General features: G+C 40.2%; 1 protein-coding gene across 1 annotated transcript in view; it reads left to right on the top strand.

Annotated features, from left to right (window-relative positions):
- Window positions 1-23,520, top strand: part of Mapk1 (mitogen-activated protein kinase 1) — a 91,100-nt gene that overhangs the window by 52,724 nt on the left and 14,856 nt on the right. The window contains exons 4-6 of the mRNA XM_013031566.1: window positions 4,967-5,083; window positions 12,253-12,367; window positions 13,081-13,212. Coding sequence (XP_012887020.1) covers window positions 4,967-5,083; window positions 12,253-12,367; window positions 13,081-13,212 — 364 coding nt within the window. The remainder of the gene's footprint in view (window positions 1-4,966; window positions 5,084-12,252; window positions 12,368-13,080; window positions 13,213-23,520) is intronic.

The raw sequence follows: 23,520 nt of genomic DNA, 5'->3' as shown, positions 1-23,520 counted from the left end.
TCCTTGCCTCAGCCTCCTGAAAACTGTGATTATAGATGTGTACCTCATAGTATAGCCTGGTTGAGCCTCAGCTTCTCTTGATCTTTCTCTTCATCCACATGAATGGCCAGTTTTACTTCTTTGTTTTAGATGCACATAGAAAGTATATATCATTCACATGGTTATAAATAGGAAAGCATCTCATTCTTAAAGTGATTATGGGATGTCACTGAGGTTTGACACAGCAAGTATATCCAAACCGCTCAGGATGTAGTGGCAGTTTAATGCATATGTAGTATAATGCTTACAAGACTGCCAATAGAGAAAATGCCTTTTCCACTCAAGTGATGGAATTATTGATGTTTTGGATCCTCTGAACTTTGTGGTGACCAAGATGACTCTCAGATCCTTGTGCCTAGAAAGGCTAACAGGTAGACTACTTATGTTATTTAGGTCTCTTTTGAATTTTTTTTTTCCAGTCCTGGGGCTTGAACTCAGGGCCTGGGCACTGTCCCTGAGGTTCTTTTGCTCAAGGCTAGCACCCTACCACTTCAGCCACAATGCCACTTCTGGCTTTTTCCATTTATGTGGTACTGAGGAATTGAACCCAGGGCTTCATGCATGCTAGGTAAGTGCGTTCTACCACTAAGCCACATTCCCAGCCCCCCTTTTGAATTTTTAAGTAAGCAGTTCTGTTATTTTCTGTTGGCCTCCTGTAACAAAGTATTTACTACTCTTGACCACTCAGAATATAAGCTTATTCCAAGTGAGTCAAACCTTCAACTTTTAATTTTTGTATCAAAACCAATAATAATAAACTTATTTTAATATTTTTACTTATTTTAAGCATTTGCATCCATAATCTGACTTGTTGAAGTGAGACTCCTTCATATAACTACTCTAAATAAACTTTTTTTTTGCTTTTTATATTTTGATATATGATGCCCTGAGACCTCAGGTCCCTTCTGGGATTCTCGATTATAGACTTTCTCTTTATTTCTCCAGGCTACAGAAACATGTAAGGATTATAAGCCCTATTTGGAATTTCATCTGGCATTTTTAAAAATGGAACTGCCAGAGAAATGCCTATACTAGTTTGTTACTGTATATTAGCCTAACTGCAAAAATGTTCCTACGAGGAGTCATTGTAGCCATATGATTCCATGTGTGCCTGTGAAAGAGGATACAAGAAGCAAATCTTTAAGGTTTCCTTTGTTTTATAAAAATTCGCATGTACAGGATCAAGAAAGTAACCAGATAGGGAAGTGCTAAATTTAATAAATTGTTTTATGTAATACCATACAAAAGATGTAGGATTATCTCATTTTTGTAGGATTTATTTTCAGCATCCTTGCTTTTTTTATTTTGTAGCTTTAGCATTTTATTTGTTATTTCTACGTAAACATTAATCTTTGGTATTGTAGTGTTCAGAAAACTGTGGAGTGGGGAGGGGGCGATGACATGGTACTGCTAGTCCTGTGCCTTTTTAGTGTAGGTATACCAATGATAAAAGTTTCTCTTATACCTTTCCACTGTTACAAATATTGGTAGGAAAAAGATTAAACATTTTCTCTGTCTTTGCAATAGGAAATCTACTAGTATCTGTGCATCAAGGTAGTAAGCAAATAGCTCCAGTTGATGACCCACAGCCCTTCTAGAAAAAAATACCAGCTAATAAAAATAAGGGAATAATAAAATTGGAAAACCACCATTTTGCAACCCCCAGTAAAACTATTGATTTATCCAACATCATTTTGCTCAGATTCCAATCCTCTAGATATGCTTCTACTCTTCTACCAAACCCACTCTTCACCTCACACCTACACCACATCCTAATCTTGAGCCCTCTTTTAACTACTTGTATGCTATATTCTCCATCAGCCCACTGTCTCCAACCCCATGGTAACTTACATTGAATGACCTGCTAATGCTTTTCAGATTGAGTTTCTCTCAGAGGGAAAACAACAAGGAAGAATAACTACACATTTAGGGGCTTTTAGGGAGATTGTTTTTGTTTTGTTTTGGCAGTGTTGGAGTTTGAACTTACGACCTTGTGCTTACCAGGCAAGTACTAACCACTTGAGGGTAGAGTTCTAGAGCAAATAGCATCAAAAGTGATAATAAGACAAGACCCTTGCAGTTGGCATTACCAGTGTGTACTACAACACCCAGCTTATTTTTCAGACTCTCACTAACCTTTTTGCCCAGGCTTGTCTCAAGCCAGTATCCTCCCATTTCCTCCATTTAACTGAGATTGCAAGCATGCAACACCCCACTTATTCTCCTTCCTCCCCTCTCAGAGCTGTGTATCAAGTCTGAACCTCTACAGTCTTTTTTCCCCCTCTCTCTGCAGTCTTTTTTAACGCCCAGAACCAAGAGCAATAACAGAACTGTCCTTATATTCTGAGGCTTCGTCTGGTTTTGTTTCACTGACCAAGCATAATATTTTTATTCCTATTGTGTGAGTTAGAACGTGACTTACGATATCATTCCTCTAACAAAAAGCAAAGCTCTGGTTGAACATGAATTCTACAATGAAATGTTAGCCCTGAAAAAGAGAGAAATACCTATTTGAAAAGTTCAAGCCATACAGCATTGGAGTGGGTGAGGCTCAGAGCACCCCCTTTCAGTCATCAAAAAAATTAATCATTCATGGCTTATCTTACTGAATTCAGTTGCCAGTGAGCCTTTTATGTTGGAAATGCTTCCAGCAGTTACTTCCATAAAAATTAGTAGAAAGCACTATAAAGAAACAAAAAGAAGCTGGGAGCTGGTGATTCACGCCTATAATCCTAGCTACTTAGGATGCTGAGATCTGAGGATTGAGGTTCAAAGCCTTCAAAGCCAGCTTGGGCAGTGGCGCTATGGCTCAAGTGGTAGAGTGCTAGTCTTGTGCTGAAGAGCTGAGGGACAGTACCCAGGCCCAGAGTTCAAGCCCAATGACCGACAAAAACAAATAGGGACTGGGAAGGTGGCTCAGTGGTAGAATGTTTGCCTTGCTTGCATGAGGCCCTGGGTTTGATTCTTCAGCACCACATAAACAGAAAATGTTGGAAGTGGTGCTGTGGCTCAAGTGGTAGAGTGCTAGCCTTGAGCTGAAGAGCTCAGGGACAGTGCCCAAGCCCAGAATTCAGACCCCACTATCAACAAAAAAAGAAGGAGGAGGAAGGGGAGGGAGAGGAGGAGGAGGAAGAGGAGGAGGAGGAGGAGGAGGAAACAAATAAAATATAAATACATTGAAAGGCTCAGATCAGTCAATTGTAAGTTCAACTATGTTCCTCCACAAAAGCTATGAACTATTCCTTGTAATGTCATTGGCAAGCAAGCCATCTCTGAAAGGAGAAGTGCAGGTTTGTGGTGGTTATTCACATTGCGAGTAGAGTGGCTAGAGTTGGCAGTCAGAGCTACGGAGGAAGACAGGATTCCCTCGCTGTTCTATCTTGTGAGAGTGGACATGGAAAGCAGCCTATGGGAGAGTCCCTGGAGAAGCAGATGTGCTGTTCAACACACTCCTATCCCCTTTGTTTTGTGCCAGTATTGGTGCTTGAATTCAACCTCACACTCTCCCTTGGCCTTTAATGTCTAAGAGGAGGACATTCTGCAGCATAAATGCAACTTTTTGGATGCTGTAGTCAAAGTAAATGAGAGCGTCTGTAGGATCAAAGGTAGAGATTAAGTCTAGGTAGATTCCAAGTCCTATAAATACCTTTTAGATTTGTCCTTTACTGTCCCTGATTTTAGGGCCTTAGTTTAGACCCTTGTTTCTTAGCTTACTTAATTCTATCAAGCTTCCAGATTAGTCCATGTCTTTTAGTCTATCTTCTAAGAGTATAGTTACTCTGGCCCAACTCTTGAGTTGGTTTCCTAAGGACCTAAGAGCTAAAAGATTCTGAATTTGTGTGGAACTAGATTATAGCTGCATGTTATATAACTAGCTATTTTATAAAATAGCCTTCTTGAATAGCACTACAGTATTGGGAGAGCAAGATGAGGAATGCTTAGGAGGTACTTCTGTAAGTCTGAACAAAATGAGAAGCTGGATATTTTAAAACCAGAAAATGGTACATCTTCAGTATATGAAGATTTGACTACATAAAATGGGAGGGAAGTGAGAAGGTTCTAAAAATGTCACTTTCTTGGACTAAATGGGAGAACTATCAAGAAGTGGAATCTGAGAAATAGAAGGCCAGTGCAAATTCCAATAGCTAATCCTAGCAGCAATGATCCTGTGAGCACCAGTGAGATGGAGCTGAGACGGGGTCTGGATGGCTTTGCTGAATTTACCCAGAACATAAGCTATATGTAGTTACAACTAAACAGTTAAGAAAATGTGAGATTTCCTCTTTTAAGTTGTCTCCTAGTTGTTTCTCTTGATTATACTTTTTATTAAATTTATTATCTTTAAATAGTGTGCAAAGCAGTTTCAGTTCTGCGTGTCAGTTTATGAGTACAGTGCTTGTCATCCCTTCCTTGTCATTCTCTCCCACATCTTATTCCAACCCCACTCATCAAGTTAAGTTGTATCTGTGTGCGTATGCGTGTGCGTGGTATGTATATGTGTATGCGTGTATGCACACTACCCCCACTATTCCTTTACCACTAAAACCACAGCTCCACTTCAGGCTTTATTATCATTATTATTATAGATAGATAAGACTCTACAGACTTTCCTGTCCAGACTGGCTTTCAACTACAATCCCCTCCTATCTCAACCTCCTGAGTAGCTAGGATTACAGGGGTGAGCCACTAATTTCCAGCAAGTTGTATTGTTTAAAAATAATCCTTCCAGCCTCTTTGTTAGTCTTTGGCATGTCAATCATCACTGACTTTCAGGTTGTTGAAAAGATTAAATAATAATGCTTTTATACCTCACATAGTAGTGGCAGCAACTGCTTGTTATCATTATTACTTATATTGTCTTTTACTTTTATGATATTCTGATATCAAGCTGGGTAGATTCTCAGTTGTCTGCTTTTTTCTCCCTTAGATCTGTGACTTTGGCCTGGCCCGTGTTGCAGATCCAGATCATGATCACACAGGCTTCCTGACAGAGTATGTAGCCACACGTTGGTACAGGGCTCCAGAAATTATGTTGAATTCCAAGGTAAGGACGAAGTTAACATAAAAAAGAAAACCAGAAAGCAAGAAAACTTTGAAATATATAGCTCTAAGCCTCTATCTGTAAGCTTCAGCTTAGGTTTAGGCTTGGCCCATCTGGCCAGAGCCAAGGTACTATCTAATCTTGTTCATCATTGAACTTTTGGACCATTCTTACTACCTCAGCTAGAGTCGAGAGGAAGTAATCATTTATGCTGATACCATAAATGGTCTGTCTCCTGTGTCTGTATGGCACCTTTTTTTTTTTTTTGGTCGGTTGTAGGGCTTGAACTCGGCCTGTGTGTTGTCCCTCAGCTCTTCAGCTCAATGCTGGCGCTCTACCACTTGAGCTACAGCACCATTTCCAGCTTTTTTTCCTGCTTATGTGGTGCTGAGGAATCAAACCCAGGACTTCATGCATTCAAGGCAAGCACTTTACCACTGAGCCACCTTCCCAGCCTACTGTGGCACCTTTCATACCTACTCTGCCCAGGACTGGGTATGCAGAGGCCATCTTTGTGTTAGAAGCCAGTAATGTTAATATGAACTGAGACTATGCTAAAAGGTCAGATTTACCTGATAGTAAAGAATATCTGGTGCTAGTGGTACATGTCTGTAATCCTAGCTACTCAGTAGTCTGAGATCTGAGGATCCAGGTTCGAAGCAAGACAGGGCAGGAAAGTCTGTGAGACACTTACCTCCAATTTAGTCAACTGAAAAAGCTGAAAGTGGCACTGTAGCTCAAGTGGTGCTAGCCTTGAGCAAAAAAGGAGCTCAGAGACAGCATCCAGGCCTAGAGTTCAAGCCTCAGGACTGGCAAAAAAAAAAAAAGAGCCAGGCGCCAGTGGCTCACCCCTTTAATCCTAGCTACTCAGGAGGCTAAGATCTGAGGATCATGGTTCAAAGCCAGCCTGGGCAGATAAATCTCTTATCTCCAATTAACCACTAGAAAACCGGAAGTGGTGCTGTGGCTCAAGTGGTAGATCACTCCCCCTGAGCTCAAGAGCTCAGGGGCAGCACCTGGAAAGCCCCATGACCGACAAAAATATAAAAGAAAGAAAATAAAAGAAAGAGTTATCTCTTCTGCACACCACAGTATAACTTTAACTTGTACTAGTTGAAGAAAACATGGGTGTGTAAAGAATAGAAACTTCTATAGAATATTTTTCCAAAATAGTATGGTAGTCTTTTTTCCAAATGAAATACCTCCTCTATATCTAAACTGTGCTATATCTGGGCCATAAAAAAATTATTTAAATGCATTTACAAAATCAAAAAAATACATAAATCAGGTAAAACTTGAGAGCTCTTACGGCGATTAGAATTCAGTATTATTAACATCCTTTGCAAATAGTATCTGAATAAGGTGTCAAAATTATATAGTGTAGGGGCTGGGAAGGTGGCTCAGTGGTAGAGCGCTTGCCTTGCATGCACGAGGCCCTGGGTTCGATTCCTCAGCGCCACATAAGCAAAAAGAAAAAAAGCTGGAAGTGGCACTATGGCTCAAGTGGTAGAGCACTGGCCTTGAGCTGAAGAGCTGAGGGACAGCGCCCAGGCCCAGAGTTCAGGCCTCACAATTGACCCCCCCCCAAAAAAATTATATACTTTAAGTATACTTGACATACTACCTATACCTAATATCTGAAGATTATGAAATTTTTAAATATAGTTCCATCTGTTCCAGTATAACTTTAAGTTACATGAAGAAAAGTTGCTGAGTGCTGATGGCTCATGCCTGTAATCCTAGCTACTCTCAGGAGGCTGAGATCTGAGGATTACTGTTTGAAGCCAACATAGGTAGGAAAGTCTGTGAAACTCTTTTAATTCCAGTGAACTTTTCCTAAAAACCAGTACACACACATGCAAGAAAATGAAGAAAAGTAGAAATAAAGAAAAGTAAATAGACATTGGGTATCATGTTTAGGGCACTGGAACCATAGATCCTGAGCAGTTTAATGAAAATGAAAGGAACAAGTTTACTTATCTCAGACCTCATTCTCTTTCACTGTTCTTATTTTAATGTGTATGCCTGTCCTGGGGCTTGAACTCAGAGCCTGGGCTCTGTTCCTGCTCAAGGTTCTACCACTTGAGCCACACCTCCACTTTATACTTTTTGGTGTTTTCAGTTGGAGATAAGAGACTCCAGACTTTTTCTGCTTGGGCTAGCTTTATCTCAGTATTCTGAATAGCTGGCATTACAGGTGTGAGCCACTAGTATACTCTTTCTCTTTTCCCTATAAGTAGAGATAAGCTATTAGATTGATTTTTATGAGGAAATGGGATTTGCTTAAAGCAATTTTTTTTTTTTTGGTCGGTTGTGGGGCTTGAACTCCAGGCTTGGGCACTGTCCGTGCACTCTTCAGCTCAAGGCGAGCGCTCTACTGCTAGAGCCACAGCACCACTTCTGGTTTTCTAGTAGTTTATTGGAGATAAGAATCTCATGGAGTTTCCTGCCCATGTTGGCTTTGATCCGAGATCCTCAGATCTCAGCCTCCTGAGTAGCTAGGATTACAGGCATGAGCCACCGGCACTCAGCAAGATTTTTTTTTTTTTTACTTAAAGCTTTAAAAAAGAAAAAAAAATCTCATGTACATGTTTTTAGTTAAGCAAAATCACATTAAAAGATATTTCTGCCTGGTTCCATGGCTCACACTTGTAATCCTAGCTACTTAGGAGGCTGAGATCTTAAGGTCGTAATTCAAAGCCATCCAGGACAAGAAAATTTGAGACTCTTCTCTCCAGTTAGCCACCAAGAAGCTAAAAGAGGAGCTATTGCTCAAGTGGTAGAGCACCAGTCTTGAGTGAAAAAGTTAAGGGACCAGGCCCAGATCATGCTTCAAGTCCCAGTGAAGAAAGGAGACTGGGACTAAGCAAAAGGCCTTATAATGATAGAGAATATTCTTTAGCTTAAAAATGTGTTTTGGGGGATGGGGGAGGTGTGGGAAGGGAAAACAAAGGAGGAGGCAACAAAGCTTGATAAGAAATGTACTCGTTATCTTGCCCATTTAATTGTAACCCCTCTGAACAATATCTTCACAATAAAAAAAAATGAAAAAAAAGTGTTTTGAGTTGGTATGTTCAGGTAAGTCTGTCTTACTCTCCTTCGATGACTGGTGCTTGATTCCCCTTGACTGTGTCCACATTTGATTTGTTTTGGCTTATATTTAATATCTTCGTGAGATTTGAATGTGCACTGTTTTTTTTCATTTACTTTGATTATGTTCACATCTGGTTTGCTTTCCATTTTAAGATTAATTCCATGAACATTGTGTGGGTTTTGGCCATATAAGCCATGTGTTAGCTGTATTCAGGGTGGTAGGGCTTTGTGACTGGAGTCCCTCTGCTGCATGCCTGCTCTAATAAAGATCCCGAATTTTGGGTTGGGAAGGTGGCTCAGTAGTAGAGTGCTTGCCTTGTATGCATGAGGCCCTAGGTTCGATTTCTCAGCACCATATAAGCAGAAAAAGCCAGAAGTGGTACTATGGCTCAAGTGGTAGAGCTCTAGCCTTGAGCTGAAGAGCTGAGAGACAGCACTCAGGCCCAGAGTTCAGGCCCCATGACCAAAAAAAAAAAAAAAAGATTCCAAACTTGGCCTATTAAGTAGTGGTTTCTCTGTTCTCAAGATTGGATTTACCATACAAATCAGTACTAGCATTAGGGGAAAAAAATACATTATAAAGAAGGATTTTTTACAGTAAATATTTCAAAAAATGCTGTGTAGATTCTCTTACATAATTGTGTTGCAAAAAATCCCACATAGCAAGTGTCTTTCTTTTTTTTTTGCCAGTCCTGGGGCTTGAACTCAGGGCCTGGGCACTGTCCCTCAGCTTTTTGCTCAAGGCTACTACTCTATGACTTGAGCCACAGTGCCACTTCTGGCTTTTTTTTGTGTGTATGTGGTATTAATTGAATCTAGGGCTTCATGCATGCTAGGCAAGCACTCTACCACTGAGCCACATTCCCAGCTATGCAGATTTTTTTCTCTAATGGGCTACATGATAGCCATTCTAGACAGAGTGTTGGCATGCAAAAGTAGAGTCTGTTGAGCCTTTTGTTCTGATGGCCCTTGACTTTGAGTCTTCATTATAACTTGAAATGCACCCATTGCCTTTATTCTCTCTCTCATCATCCCCCTAGTGAGGTAGTTCTGCATTTTTTTCAGTTGCCCAACTTTCCTTCTACATGAGAATTACTGTGGTAAAACTTAGTATAAATTCATTTTTCATTTGTAGTACCTCTAGCCTGAGAATGTTACTTCTAGTAATGTATTCACTTTTTTTCTTTTTCTTAGTCAGTCTCATTATATTATGTTTCCTAGGCTAACCTCTAACTTTTGTTTTTGGTGCCAGTACTTGGTTAATGAACTCAAGTCAAGTCCTCATATTGTAACTTGGCTTTTCCTCATAGCTAGCGCTCTTATCACTCATACCATGCCTCTAGTTCCTACTTTTTCATGGGTAATTGGAGGTAAGAGTCTGGAGGATTTGTCTGCTTTGGTTGGCTTCAGTCTTCAAATTGCAGAATCTTGAGTATCTGGGATTGTACCCATGAGCCACCATTACTCGGCTAGCCTTGGACTGTCAATCTTCCTAGATTTCCCGCCCTCATACTAGGATTAAGGCATGTATGATCATAGTAGGCGTTTGTTTATTTACTTACTTAGTACTGGGATTTGAACTCTGGGCCTCCGGCTTAGTAGGCAGGTACTCTTTTTTATTGACTTAGAACATTTTTTTAAAAATAGAAAAATTTAAAAATACAATGAATGCCTATATACCCTTTATCTTTGATCCACCAGCTGTTAACATACTGCCATCTTGTCCCTCCTTCTTTCTCCTTTTTCTCTCCTCTTAAAAAAAAAATCATCTGACATTTAACTCCTTGAACATCTGGAACATTAATACTCCTAAAGGGGCATGTTTTCTTTCCTACAGCCATGGCATCTTAGCATTCCTGAGATGATAAGCATTAGTTTAGTACCTTTTTTTGAGAACAGAATTCCCTTCAGTTTTGTATCATCCATTTTTGGCATTAATACCACAATGATAGCACATTGCTTGTTTTCAGATACACACATACACACACACACACACACACACACACACACACACAATTTATTTTAGTAAAACAGCATTTAAGTAGAGGGAAATGGAAAAGAGAGAGAAACATTTCCTGCCCCCCCATGCAGGAAATGTTAAAACTCTTTTCAGAGTCTTTTACCTTTGTACTGTAACTGGTAATCTTACTTATCTTTTAGGTAATATGGCATCCTCCAGATCCACCATCAAATTATTATTAGTTTCTGGACTCCTTGTAATTATTTCATGGGGAAATAGTTTGTACGTTATCTTCATTAAACTTTCACTTCTCCTGCCATCCACTGGTGATTTTTACACATCTATCATTTTTCTATATGTTAGTTTACTCTTGAGTATTTATTTGGTGATTTATAACCACTTACTATTATGTATGTTTGTTCCAGATTTGGTCTAGCGGAGCCATTTTTTACGTTTTCCTCTAGTATTAGCACTTCTTGTTTTTTGTTTTTGTCAGTCATGAGGCTTGAACTCTGGGCCTTGGAGCTGCCCCTCAGCTCTTCAGCTCAAGGCGAGTACTCTACCACTTGAGCCACAGTGCTACTTCCAGTTTTCTAGTGGTTTATTAGAGATAAGAGTCTCATGGACTTTCCTTCTCGGGCTGGCTTTGAACCATGATCCTCAGATCTCAGCCTCCTGAGTAGCTAGGATTACAGGTGAGAGCCACCAGCACCCACCTTCAGATTTTTCTCTCTGGTATTTTCTATATTTCTCCTTCCATTTATCACTATATTTAACATCTTCCATAAACTGTAGCTTCTGTTCCTTGGAGAGAGCCCTTTTTCATTGAATTCTTACATGACTTTAACAGACTTCCTTTTTTTTTTAAAAAAAATTTTTTTTGGGTCCGGTCGTGGGGCCTCAACTCTGGGCCTGGGCCCTGTCCTTCAGCTCTTCAGCTCAAGGCTAGTGCTCTACCACTTGAGCCACAGTGCCACTTTCGGCTTTTTTCTTTTTGCTTATGTGGTGCTGAGGAATCGAATCCAGGGCCTCATGCATGCCAAGGCAAGCGCTCTACCACTAAACCATCTTCCCAACCCAACAGACTTCCTTTAAAAGAATATTTTACCTGAAAAATAAATAGAAAATGATGAGAATATTGGTGTTACTTTTTTGTAGAGGTCAAAGTTTTTCAGCCTGCTTTGTTTAGAAATTATTTATAAGATGGGGCTGGGAGGTGACTCAGTGGTAGAGTGCTTGCCTTGCATGCATGAGGCCCTGGGTTCGATTCCTCAGCACCACGTAAACAGAAAAGGCCAGAAGTGGCGCTGTGGCTCAAGCGGTAGAGCGCTTGCCTTGAGCTGAAGCTGAGGGACAGTGCTCAGGCCCAGAGTTCAGATCCACGACCAGCAAAAAAAAAAAAAAGATATTTATAAGATGAATAAGCTATCCTGAAAGTATAGTAATATCTCCTCTTTTGAACTGACTTCTGTTTCCAAAAGTGACTAAATGGGTTATTAATGTCCTGAAGCATGTAATAATTCTAAATCTCCCCCTACTTTGTTTGCAAAAAAGACTGTAGTACACTTCAGAGGGGTGTGTGTGTGTGTGTGTGTGTGTGTGTGTGTGTGTGTGTGTGTGTGTGTGTGTGTGTGTGTGTGTGTGTGTGTGTCTACACACATACATATGCATGCATGCCCTGCTACCAGGGCTTGAACTTCTGCGCCTTATGCTCTTGCTTGGGTACTCTACCACTTGAGCTCCAGAGCTCTACTTCTGGCTTTTTGCTGATTAATTGGAGATAAAGAGTCTCAAGGATTTGTCTAGCTGGGCTGGTTTAGAACCTCAATCCTCAGATCTCAGCTTCCTGAGTAGGATTTCAGGTGTGAGCCACCAGTTCCTGGCTAGAAAACCTAATTAAATTGAAAGTTAATCAGCATTTGAAATGTGAAATAAAATTAATCATGGTTAAGTATAAGAAAGCCAAATAATTATTTTTCTTTTTATTGTTTTCATGTATTTGTGACATTTTGAAAAGGCTCCAACTTGTATCAGCAATATGCATCTCATGGAACAAGATCTCCTTGTCTGGCATATCCATAGATAATCATTATCTGCCTTTTTCCCCTTTCTGCTGCAGGGCTATACCAAGTCCATTGATATTTGGTCTGTGGGATGTATCCTGGCAGAGATGCTGTCCAATAGGCCCATCTTCCCAGGAAAGCATTATCTTGACCAACTGAACCATATTCTGGGTAAGGTTCCTGAGAGTCACATCATTAAATGACTCAGGAGTTTTAATAATTCTAATCTGTAATAGAGTTAAGTTTCTGATCTTTCAAAAAAATTAAAAATAAAACCTTTATGTAAAAATTTCTTAGGAAGGGGGCTGGGAAGGTGGCTCATGGGTAGAGTGCTTGCCTTGCATGCATGAGACCCTGTGTTTGATTCCTCAGCACCACATAAGCAGAAAAAAACAGAAGTGGTGCTGTGGCTCAAGTGGTAGAGTGCTAGCCTTGAACTGAAGAGCTCAGAGACAGCACCCAGGCCCCGAGTTCAAGCCCCACAACAAACCAAAAAAAAAAAATTCTTAGGAAGCCAGGCACCAGTGGCTCACGCCTATAATCTTAGCTACTTAGAAGGCTGAGATCTAAGGATCATAATTCAAAGCCAGCCCAGGCAGGAAAGCCCGTGAGACTCTTATTTCCAATTAACCACCAGAAAACCAGAAGAGGTGCTGTGGCTCAAGTGGTAGGGCACTAGCTTTGAGTTGAAGAGCTCAGGGACAGTGCGCAGGCCCAGAGTTCAAGCCCCACAACTGACAAAAAAAAAGGGGGGGGGGGAAAGGTAAGTATTAGGTGATGTTAAGAAGACATTAAGGACCAAAGTTCATTTTGTCTCAAATTGATAGTATATGTTCGTTTGCCTTGGTCTTGATATTTAGCAGCTAAATTACTTTATTTAATAGGTATTCTTGGATCCCCATCACAGGAAGACCTGAATTGTATAATAAATTTAAAGGCTAGAAACTATTTGCTCTCTCTTCCACACAAAAATAAAGTACCATGGAATAGGCTGTTCCCAAATGCTGACTCCAAAGGTAAGTCTTAGCTCATTATTGTTTCTTAGACTTAGCTTCATATTTGTTGTGTTTGTTAAATTGTTAGGTCACTGTTCGTAGTAAAGAGAGCTTAATTTTTTGGTTGGTTGTAGAGCTGCAACTCTGGGCCTGGGCGCTTTCTCTGAGCTCTTTGGCTCAAGGCAAACCAGTCTACAAGTTGAGCTACTTCCAGTGTTCTGGTGGGTTTTTTAATTGGAAAAAAAGAATGTCACAGATTTTCCTGCCTGGGCTGGCTTTGAACTGCAATCCTCAGATCTCGGCCTCCTGAGTAGCTAGGATTACATGCCTGAGCCATCAGCACCCAGCTTACTCTTTTCTTTTCACTCCATCCTCCAGTGCTGGAGCTGTAACCCAATGCCTAACTTTATAATAGGCATGCACTCCATACTGAGATACCATCAGTCTCACTTTGATTCTTAATTTGAGAGCAATATCTTCTATATGGTGAAGAAGTCTGGAGAAAGTTCTAGTTTTCTCACTTTTTTGTTTATTTGTATTATTTCAATTTCTAGTCACATTTTTAAGCCTACAAAACAAATTAGAGGTTGACTTTCTTATCTGAAATGCTTAAGATCAGAAATGTCTGGAATTATTAATTTTCTTACATTTTAGAATATTTAATAAACATGAAGAGGTAACTTAGAGAAAGGACCAACATCTAAATACAAAATTAATTTCTGTTTCATAAATATATAACTTGTTGGTAATTTTATACAATATTTTTAGTGAGCCTGTTTTGAATGTGAGTCATTACAGTAGATCATTCAGGTGTGTGGGATTTTCTACATTTTGAATTGTGTCAGTATTCAAAAAGCTTTGTATTTTAGGGCATTTTGGATCAGATATCTCAATCTTAAATTCTTCTAGGTCAGATTTTTTTTTTTTTTTTTTGGTCGGTCACCGGGCTTAAACTCTGGGCCTGTCTATCCCTCAGCTCTTCAGCTCAAGGCTAGCATTCTACCACTGAATGGTTTTTATTGGAGATAAGAGTCTCATGGAAGGGACTGGGAAGGTGGCTTAGTGGTAGATCGCTTGCCTTGCATGCATGAGGCCCTGAGTTTGATTCCTCAGCACCACATAAGCAAAAAGAAAAAAAGCCGGAAGTGGCGCTGTGGTTCAAGTGGTAGACCACTAGCCTTGAGCTGAAGAGCTTAGGGACAACACCCAGGCCCAGAGTTCAGGCCCCACGACCGGACCCTTCCCCCCCACACACACAAAAAAAAGAGTCTCATGGACTTTTCCTGCCCTGGCTGGCTTTGAACCGTGATCCTCAGATCTTAGCCTCCCTGAGTATCTAGGATTACAGGCTTGAGCCACCAGCATCCGGCTCCAAATCAGATTTATAAAGAATAGTTTACATGAAGTCTGTCCATCTTATTTTAGGGGTGGTGGTGAGGTGTGCCATTCCTGGGGCTTGAACTCAGGACCTAAGTGCTGTCCCTGAGCTGTTGTGCTCAAGGCTAGTGCTTTCCTACTTGGGCCACAGCTCCACTTCTGGCTTAATTGGCTTCAAACCATGATCTTAAGATCTTAGCCTCCTGAGTAGCTAGGATTACAGACATGATTCGCCAACATTTGGCTAAAGTGGGTTTCTTTGTTTTAACAAGGTGTACTATATATACCCCCATATCGCATGGAATATTTCTATAATCACTGAAAAGGATCTGCTCCCTATAGGCAGTCCCCTAGTCCTGGTAGCAAGTGATGTCCTTTCTTTGTTTTGTTGTTGGTCACGGGGCTTAAACGCAGGTCCTAGGCACTGTCCCTAACTTTTTTCCTCAAGTCTAGCACTCTACCACTTTGAGCCACAGCTCAGCTCCACTTCCAGTTTTTTGAGTGGTTAATTGGAGATAAGAGCTCCAGGGACTTTTCTAAACAGGCTGACTTCCACCATAATCTTCAAATTTCAGCCTTCTGAGTGAGTACCAAGGATTACAGGGATGAGCCACCAACACTTGACTGAATGAGGTGATTTTATTTCTATCCCTATAGCTTTGCCTTTTCCAGAATGTCATACTAATGTGATCGTGGAATATATTGCCTTCTATGTTCATATTCTTTCATTTATCATAATTCACTTGAGATTTATAAAAAGGTCATTGCTTATATCCATCTCTTTACCAGCAAGTGCTGGAACAATTAGATAACCTGTATACAAAAGGAGAAGAAAAGTAATAATAAAAGGTAGCAGGGTGCTAGTGGCTCACACCTGTGATCCTAGCTACTCAGGAGGCTGAGATCTGAGGATTGTGGTTCAAAGCCAGTCCAGGTAGGAAAGTCTATGAGACTCTTTTCTCCAGTTAACCACCACAAAACCAGAAATGGAGCTGTGTTTCATAGTAGTAGAGCACTAGCTTTGAGCAGAAAAGCTCAGGGACAGTAGCCAGGCCTTGAATTCAAGCAACATGACTGACAAAAATAAAATAAAATTGAATGAATGGTAATAAACCGGGCACTGGCAGCTATTTCTAATAAATCCTGAGATCAGAGGATCACAGTTTGAGGCCATCCCAAACAGGACAGTTTATGAGACTTGATCTCCAATTAGCCACCAAAAATTTGGAAGTCATAGAGCAAAAGGCTTGGAGACAGCTCCCTGTTCCCGAGTTCAAGCCCCAGGACTGGCACAAATAATAATAATAATAATAACTAAGATTTTATCCTTTGTAAATAAATAATTATCTTTCTATTGTTTGGATTTGTGTGTGTGTGTGTGTGTGTGTGTGTGTGTGTGTGTGTGTGTGTGTGTGTTTGCGCGCGCGCATGCGCAATATTAGGGTTTTGAACTTCTGGACCTTATGGTTGCTAGGCTCCACTTTTGGAGCCATGCCCCACAGTCTGCTTTTCTTTTTTGTGTGTGTTGGTCCTGGGGCTTGAACTCATGATGTGGATGCTATCCCTGAGCGACCTTCTTTCTGCTCAAGGCTAGTGATCTACCACTTGAGCAGAACATTACTTCTTTTTCAGTGGTATTTTATTGAAGATAGTGTCTCATAGACTTTCCTGCCTGGGCTGGCTTTAAGTTACTAATCTCAGATCTTAGCCTCTTGAGTACCTAGTAATACAGGCATGAGTCACTGATACCTGGTATGTCTTTATTTATCAGATAAGGTCTAGCACTTTTGCACAGAGCTAGCCTCTGGCCAGATTACAGGTATAGATCATCACACCTGGCTTCATTCCTATTACTATTTAATATGTATTGAATATTTATGAGAAACACCCCCTGTCCTCAACAGGATCTTTGTATGTATCTTGGCTGATGTTAAACTCACTATTCTTCCTGCCTAAGCCTTCTGAATGTTGAGATATAGGCCTGTGCCACCATGCCAACTTTGGGCAGCTGCTTAAAACAAAACACAAACAGGCACTGGTGGGTGGCTCATACCTATAATCCTAGCTACTCAAGAGGCTGAGATCTGAGTATCACGGTTCAAAGCCAGACATGGCAGGCAAAGCCAGACTGGACAGGAAAGTCCATGGGACTCTTTATCTGCAGTTAACCACCAGAAGACCAGAAGTAGAGCTGTTGCTCGCAGTGGTAGAACACTAATCTTGAGCAAAAATGAGCTCAGAGATAGCTCCCAAGCACTGTTTAAGCCCCACAACTGACCAAAAAAAAAAAAAAAAAAAAACCCTTGGGGCTGGGAAGGTGGCTCAGTGGTAGAGTGCTTGCCTTGCATGCATGAGGGCCCTGGGTTCCATTCCTCAGCACCACATAAGCAGAAAAGGCTAGAAGTGGCGCTGTGGCTCAAGTGGTAATGCACTGGCCTAGAGCTGAAGAGCTGAGGGACAGGGCCCAGGCCCAGAGTTCAGGCCCCACTACCCAAAAAACTTTTATATTATTGTAAAACCATGGTAGATGAGATAATAATTCCTCCCTCCCTCACTCTAAATTGTCCTTGTTCTAATCCCCATTAGATTATCTGGATTATCTGGAGGACCCAATGTAAACAAGAGTATTTACAAATGAAAAGGGAATCTAAATAAGGAATTGGATGACAGCTTGACCAGTTACATTATTACGTGCCCTACTGTATAATATCACTTTTACAGTACTGGGGATTGAATGCTAGGTAAATGAGCTACCATTTGAGTTCCATTCCCTCTATTCTTTTTTTTTAATTTAATTTAATTTTTTTTTTGTGAACATACTGTACAGAGGGGTTACAATTACATGGGCAGGATAATGCTCAATCCTCCCCCCCTCCCCCCCCATTCCCTCTATTCTTTATGCTCATCTATACATTTTTTTAACCTAAAATGTAAGTATATGTGATAACTCAAGTCTGTAATCCCAGTAGGAGAATTAGGAATTTGAGGCACTGAGTCACATAGCAAGAGCCTGTCTCAATAATAATTTCAAAAGTTAACAAAAATTTTCATGAATATTTAAGAAGGTAAAATTCTTTTTCAATTATTCTCTGAATGTCACTGCTACTAGAATTGTCTTAAATATTTTTCATGTTCATACATAGATCTGTCTTATGATTTTGTAGTATTTTTGTTCAGACTGCTGTTGAAATTTTAGCTTTTTCTAAATTTTGCTGTTTGTGTGTATTCTTTTTTTTTAACTTTTTTTTGTGAAAATACTGTACAGAGGGGTTACAATTACATGGGCAAGATAATGAGTGCATTTCTTATCAAGCATTGTAGCCTCCTCCTTTGTTTCCCCTTCCCATCCTCCCTCCACTCCCCCATGTGTATTCTTGTATATATATATGTATGAATTTGTATATTTTTTAATTTTAGCAACTATCAGTTTGAGATTTTGAATTTATGTCAAGATTCAGAAATACTTTAGAATTGAATTTGTTTTGGATTCAGGAGAAATTCTTTGATTTCTGACATAAATATAGCATTTTATGATTGTATAAAATAATTTAGAAAGAAAAGGGAAAGATAATAAAAACTACTATTAATTACCAAAATCTCCAAATAACTTTTAAGATTTTGTTTTGCCAATGTGTATACAAATTATATGTGTGTATGTAAATTATATAATTCTTTGATAAAGCTGTAGGGTTTTTTGTTGTTTTTAGTGAACTTCATGTGTATGACATATGTAACTATTTGGTTTGGTTTGTACTTCACCCCCCCCATGTGTGTGTGTGTGTGTGTGTGTGTGTGTGTGTGTTTTGGTTTGTACTTCACCCCCCCCGTGTGTGTGTGTGTGTGTGTGTGTGTGTGTTTTGGTTTGTACTTCACACCCCCCCGTGTGTGTGTGGTGTGTGTTTTGGTTTGTACTTCACACCCCCCCGTGTGTGTGTGTGTGTGTGTGTGTGTGTGTGTGTGTGTGTGTGTGTGTTGTGGGGCTTGAACTCTGGGCCTGGGCACTGTCCCTGAGCTCTTTTGCTCAAGATTAGCACTCTACCACTTTGAAACACAGTTCCACTTCTGGTTTTTGAGTGGTTAATTGGAGATAAGACTCTGATGAGGAATTTTTTTTGGGGGGGGGTCGGTCACAGGCCTGAACTCTGGGCCTGGGCACTGTCCCTCGGCTCTTCAGCTCAAGGCTAGCACTCTACCACTTACTTGAGCCACGGCGCAACTTTCTGGAGTACAAGAATTACAGGCGTGAGCCATGGGAGCTGGCCTCTAATTAACCACTAGAAACCCAGAAGTTGACCTGTGGCTCAAGTGATAGAGCCACCAGCCTTGAGTGAAAAAACCAAATGATAGTGGGAGGCTCTGAGTTCAAGCCCCAGTACTTGCCAAAAAAAAAGACAAAATAAATAAATTGCATAACTAAGCCTTTATGATAAATGGACCTTCTTGGAAGCTTTACTCTCTTTCCTTACTTTTCTCTTTAGATAGTCATTACTTGTATCAGATTATTACCAAATCATTTTTTAGCTTATTTTTCTTTTTTCTTTCATATGAATTTTGAGGTTGGCTCATTCAGGAATTAAAATCTAAGCCAAGCTCCAGTGGCTCATATGTCTATAATCCTAGCATTTCAGGAGACTGAGATCTGAGAACTGGTTTTCAAAGCCAGCCTGGGCAGCAAAGTCCATGAGACTCTTTATCTCCAGTTAAACACCCAAAAAGCAGGAAGTAGAGCTGTGGCTCAAGTAGTAGAACACTAGCCTTGACCACAAAAGCTTAAAGCTCAGAGACAACTTCCAGGCCTTGAGTCCAAACCCCAGGATTAGTGTGCATGCACTATGAGCACACATACATACACAGAATTAAAATCTAGAAGATTTAGGCTGTTGGAATGGTGCAAACCAATACAGCACTCAGGGAAGTTGAGCCAAAGAGAATCATGAGTTTGAGACCAACCTATGCTGTTTAGACAGACCTTGTAAATAGTAAGCTGCATGCCAGTTGGTCCATGCCTATAACGTTCCCTACTCAAAAGGCTAAGACCTGGAGCATTATAATTCCAAGCCAGTCTAGGCAGAAAATCTGTAAGTCTCCATCTTCAATTCACCAGCAAAATGTCATACTAGAGGTATGGTTCATGCCATCCATGAGCAAGAAAAGGGGTTGAGCAAAAGCACAAGGCTTGATCAAATTCAATCCCCAGTACTGCCAAAAAAAATTTTTTTTACAAAGAGCATAAGTTCAAGACTTCTTGAAACCAATTCTCAGAACACCTAATCTGTTACACTCAGTTGGTCAAATCAAATCATGAAGCTTGATTCAAGTGATGAAGAAATGAATTTTTCCAGTTAGTGGAAGAAACTAAAAATTTGTGCCATTTTTAATCCACCACTAAGTTGTTTTTAGTTTTACTGTGTAAGCATGCATAAATTTATTCAATGTGCAGATTTGAGTAACTCTTTGGTGGCCCTTGAATAGATATTAAGAACCTAGCAAGGCACCAGTGACTTACATCTATAATTGTAGCTACTTAGGAGGCTAACATCTAAGCAACAAGGTTCAAAACCAGTGGAGCTGTGGCTCAAAGTGGTAGACCACTTGCCTTGAACAAAAAAGCTCAGAGATAGTACCCAGGCCCTGAGTTGAAGTCCCCAACTGATGAGGAAAACAATGGGACTTGGAGGTCTAGATAATGGTAATTCTCAGAAAAGGGAGTGAAAATGTCCCTTAATTATGGGGGAAAGTTTGTTTTTTTTGTTTTGTTTTTTTACTCATATTGCATAGGAATATTGAAAGACCAGTAATTCTTTTTGGACCTATTTCTCAAAATAGCGAACACCAAAAGCTTGATAACCCACTGTATAGCCAAGGCTATAGGGAAGTAGATGTTCTCTGAGACAGCTGGTGGAGTATAAATTGGTTGCATCTTGTGGAGGGCACTTTAGTAATTCTGTCACGTGTCTTTTGTTCCAGTAATTCTGGAGTATTGAACTTTTGGGTCTGCCAACCACATGGGGGTGGGAATGGCATTTAGTTTGTCTTTAATTAAGAGTGAAATTGAACATTTTTTCACATATTTTTGGACATTTTTGATTACCAAATACCCTAAACTCTAGTGATTATTGTAGATTTTTCTTCAAAGGAATCTTAGGTTAGAATTCCTCTCCAAATGACTCCAATGAGGGGGAAGAATGATTATTATTCAGCAGATGGCTCTAGGCTGGTTGAAAATTTGGAAGAAAATCAATTTAAATTATTACTCACACATGAAAATGAATTCCAGAAGAATCAATTATTAACTACTTTAAAAAATTATACAATATTTTAGAGTATTTACTGTTTTTTCTGATCTGTACATGGAGAAAGACTGTCTTCCTAAACTTTGAAAACAAAATAAACACGAAGGGAAAAGAAGAGATTTGATTGCATAAAAGTCTAAAAGACAAAAAATTAGGTGTGAACAGTAGTTCTAAGATGTTCTACGGGGGCTGTCGGAAGGTGGCTCAATGGTAGAGTGCTTGCCTCACATGCATGAGACCCTGGGTTCCATTCTTCAGCACCACAGAAACAGAGAAAGCCAGAAGTGGCACTGTGGCTCAAGTGGTAGAGCGCTAGCCTTGAGCTGAAGAGCTGAAGGACAGTGCCCAGGTCCAGAATTCAAGTCTCAAACCGACCAAAAAAAAGATGTTCTACACTGAATAACGTTTAGCTTCCTATCCTTACTAATATGTAGAAGGGAAACAGAACAATAGTTAATGCCCTGGAGCTCTGGACTCCATATTTGTAGCCTTTGACTTTGGACAAGCTTCATAATTTTCCTGTACAGACTCAATTCCCACTTGATAATTGATAGATTTATCATCTGTATTATTAGTATAAAAAGTTCAGAGACAAATCTAAGAGCTCAGTGGCTAAATAAATGAGCAAAAGACAAAGACATTCAGTACACAGGAAATGCTGAGATAAGGAAAACTATAGAAGAGCAGTTCAGGAGATCACCTGGAGAATTTAGTTTGGATCATGTTAAATTTAGGCATTAGAAACCACCTAAATGCCAATGATAATTATCTACTTAAAAGAATAGTATAAAGCCACTAAGAGTTATTTTTGCAAAGTTTTTTAACTTGGGAAAATAATGATGAATATTTACTATGGAAAAATAATACAGCATTTGTTACACAGTATGATTCAAACTAAATGAAATATACAACAAAAATACCCCTTAAAATTAGAAGTATTCTTAGAGATAGTCTCAAGGGCCTTATGAGGAGATTTAGGGGCAGGTTTTGTGTGTCACCTGTTTAAGGTCTTTTCAGTACTATATAACAAGATCTTATTACCAACCAACTTAAGCCAGAAGGACTTTCTTAGTACCCATAACTGGAAGAAAAGTCTAGTAGAATTTGGATTTGTAAGCACAATCACTTCACCTGGAATTAGCATTGCTGTCCTCTACACTATCCTTATCAGCCACATTCTGTTTCCTGATGCTTTCAGCCCAAGTCACAGGCTGAGTGTCATTGTCTCTTTGTGCCCAACTTAAGTACCTTTCCCTCCTCTAACCACTCATCATGGCCAAGTAGGAGCCCTGGTAAGGTGGCCCAGCCAGTGCCACCATTCCCACAGCATAGCAAGTAGCCTAAGATGCCTTATGGCAAATGTAATTTGAATGCTATGGAGTAGTAGCCACTGGCATGCAAAACCAACAGATGGTTGTTAAGGAAAGGTGGAGCCGGGTGCCAGTGACATCTGTAATCCTAGCTACTCAGAGATCTGAGGATCGTGGTTCAAAGCCAGCTTGGGCTGGCTTTGAGTCCATGAGACTTATCTCCAGGAAACCACCAGAAGTGGTTCTGTGGCTCAAGTGGTAGAGCAGTCACCTTTCACTGAAGAGCTGAAGAACAGTGCCCAGGCCCAGAATTCAAGCCCCACAACCGACCCAAAAAAAAAAAAAAAGTGAAATTCTGATGTATTCCTCCCCCCTTTTAATTTAGTTCATGTCAGAAATCTGTCCCTTAGAAAACCTGTTTGACACTTCTGCCCAGTCATTGCCCACGTGTATATATTAGTTGTAAATAGGATCAAAGTACAGGGGATTGAACTTTGATCAAGGCCTTGTGCTCTTGCTCACCCCCCTTTTCTTGCTCATGGATGGCACTCTACTATTTGAACCATACCTCTAGTCTAATATTTTGCCGGTGAATTGAAGATGGAGACTTACAGATTTTCTGCCTAGGCTGGCTTAGAATTTTTTTTTTCTGGCTTGGAATTATAATGCTCCAGGTCTTAGCCTTTTGAGTAGGGAATGTTATAGGCATGGACTAACTAACATTCAGCTTATTACTTACAAGGTCTGTTTAAACAGCATAGGTTGGTCTCAAACTCAGGATCTTCTTTGGCTCAACTTCCCTGAGTGCTGTACTGGTTTGCACCATTCCAACAGCCTAAATCTTCTAGATTTTAATTCTGTGTATGTGTGTGTGATCTTGTGTGTGCATGGGCTAGCACAAGGAGGAAAAGTCCTGATAAATAGAAAAGAGAGAGAGGCAGCTTACTGTATTCTTTAGTGTAATATTAGAAGGGATGGAATTCTGGGTGGATAGTAGGAAGAGCTAGGGATCATGGTCAAATGTAAAACCAGCCTTGGAGGGACTTCCAATCTTTCAGGGGAAGGAAACCTGTGCCCAAGTAGGCATGCACACAAACAGCCATGATTCACACCATCTGAGTGGTACCAGTGGATTGCTGTGTGGTGTGGGAGGAAGAGGAGGGGGAGCACTCTGACTGTGGGATCAGCACCTGCCAACTGCCTCCCATTTCGTTTTTTCTCCTTTGGTAGCTGTGAATAATGCAGAAATAGCAGTATAAGGAGGCTGAGAGCCAGTTACTTTTTAAGTACTAAGAAAAAAATGTTTTCTTTAGAAATTTTTGCCTGGAAGGACCTAGAATTTTGAAGGA

This window comes from Dipodomys ordii, unplaced genomic scaffold (assembly GCF_000151885.1).
Source record: "Dipodomys ordii isolate 6190 unplaced genomic scaffold, Dord_2.0 Scaffold141, whole genome shotgun sequence".
NCBI lineage: Eukaryota > Metazoa > Chordata > Mammalia > Rodentia > Heteromyidae > Dipodomys > Dipodomys ordii.
This window is presented reverse-complemented; position numbering and strand designations above follow the sequence as displayed.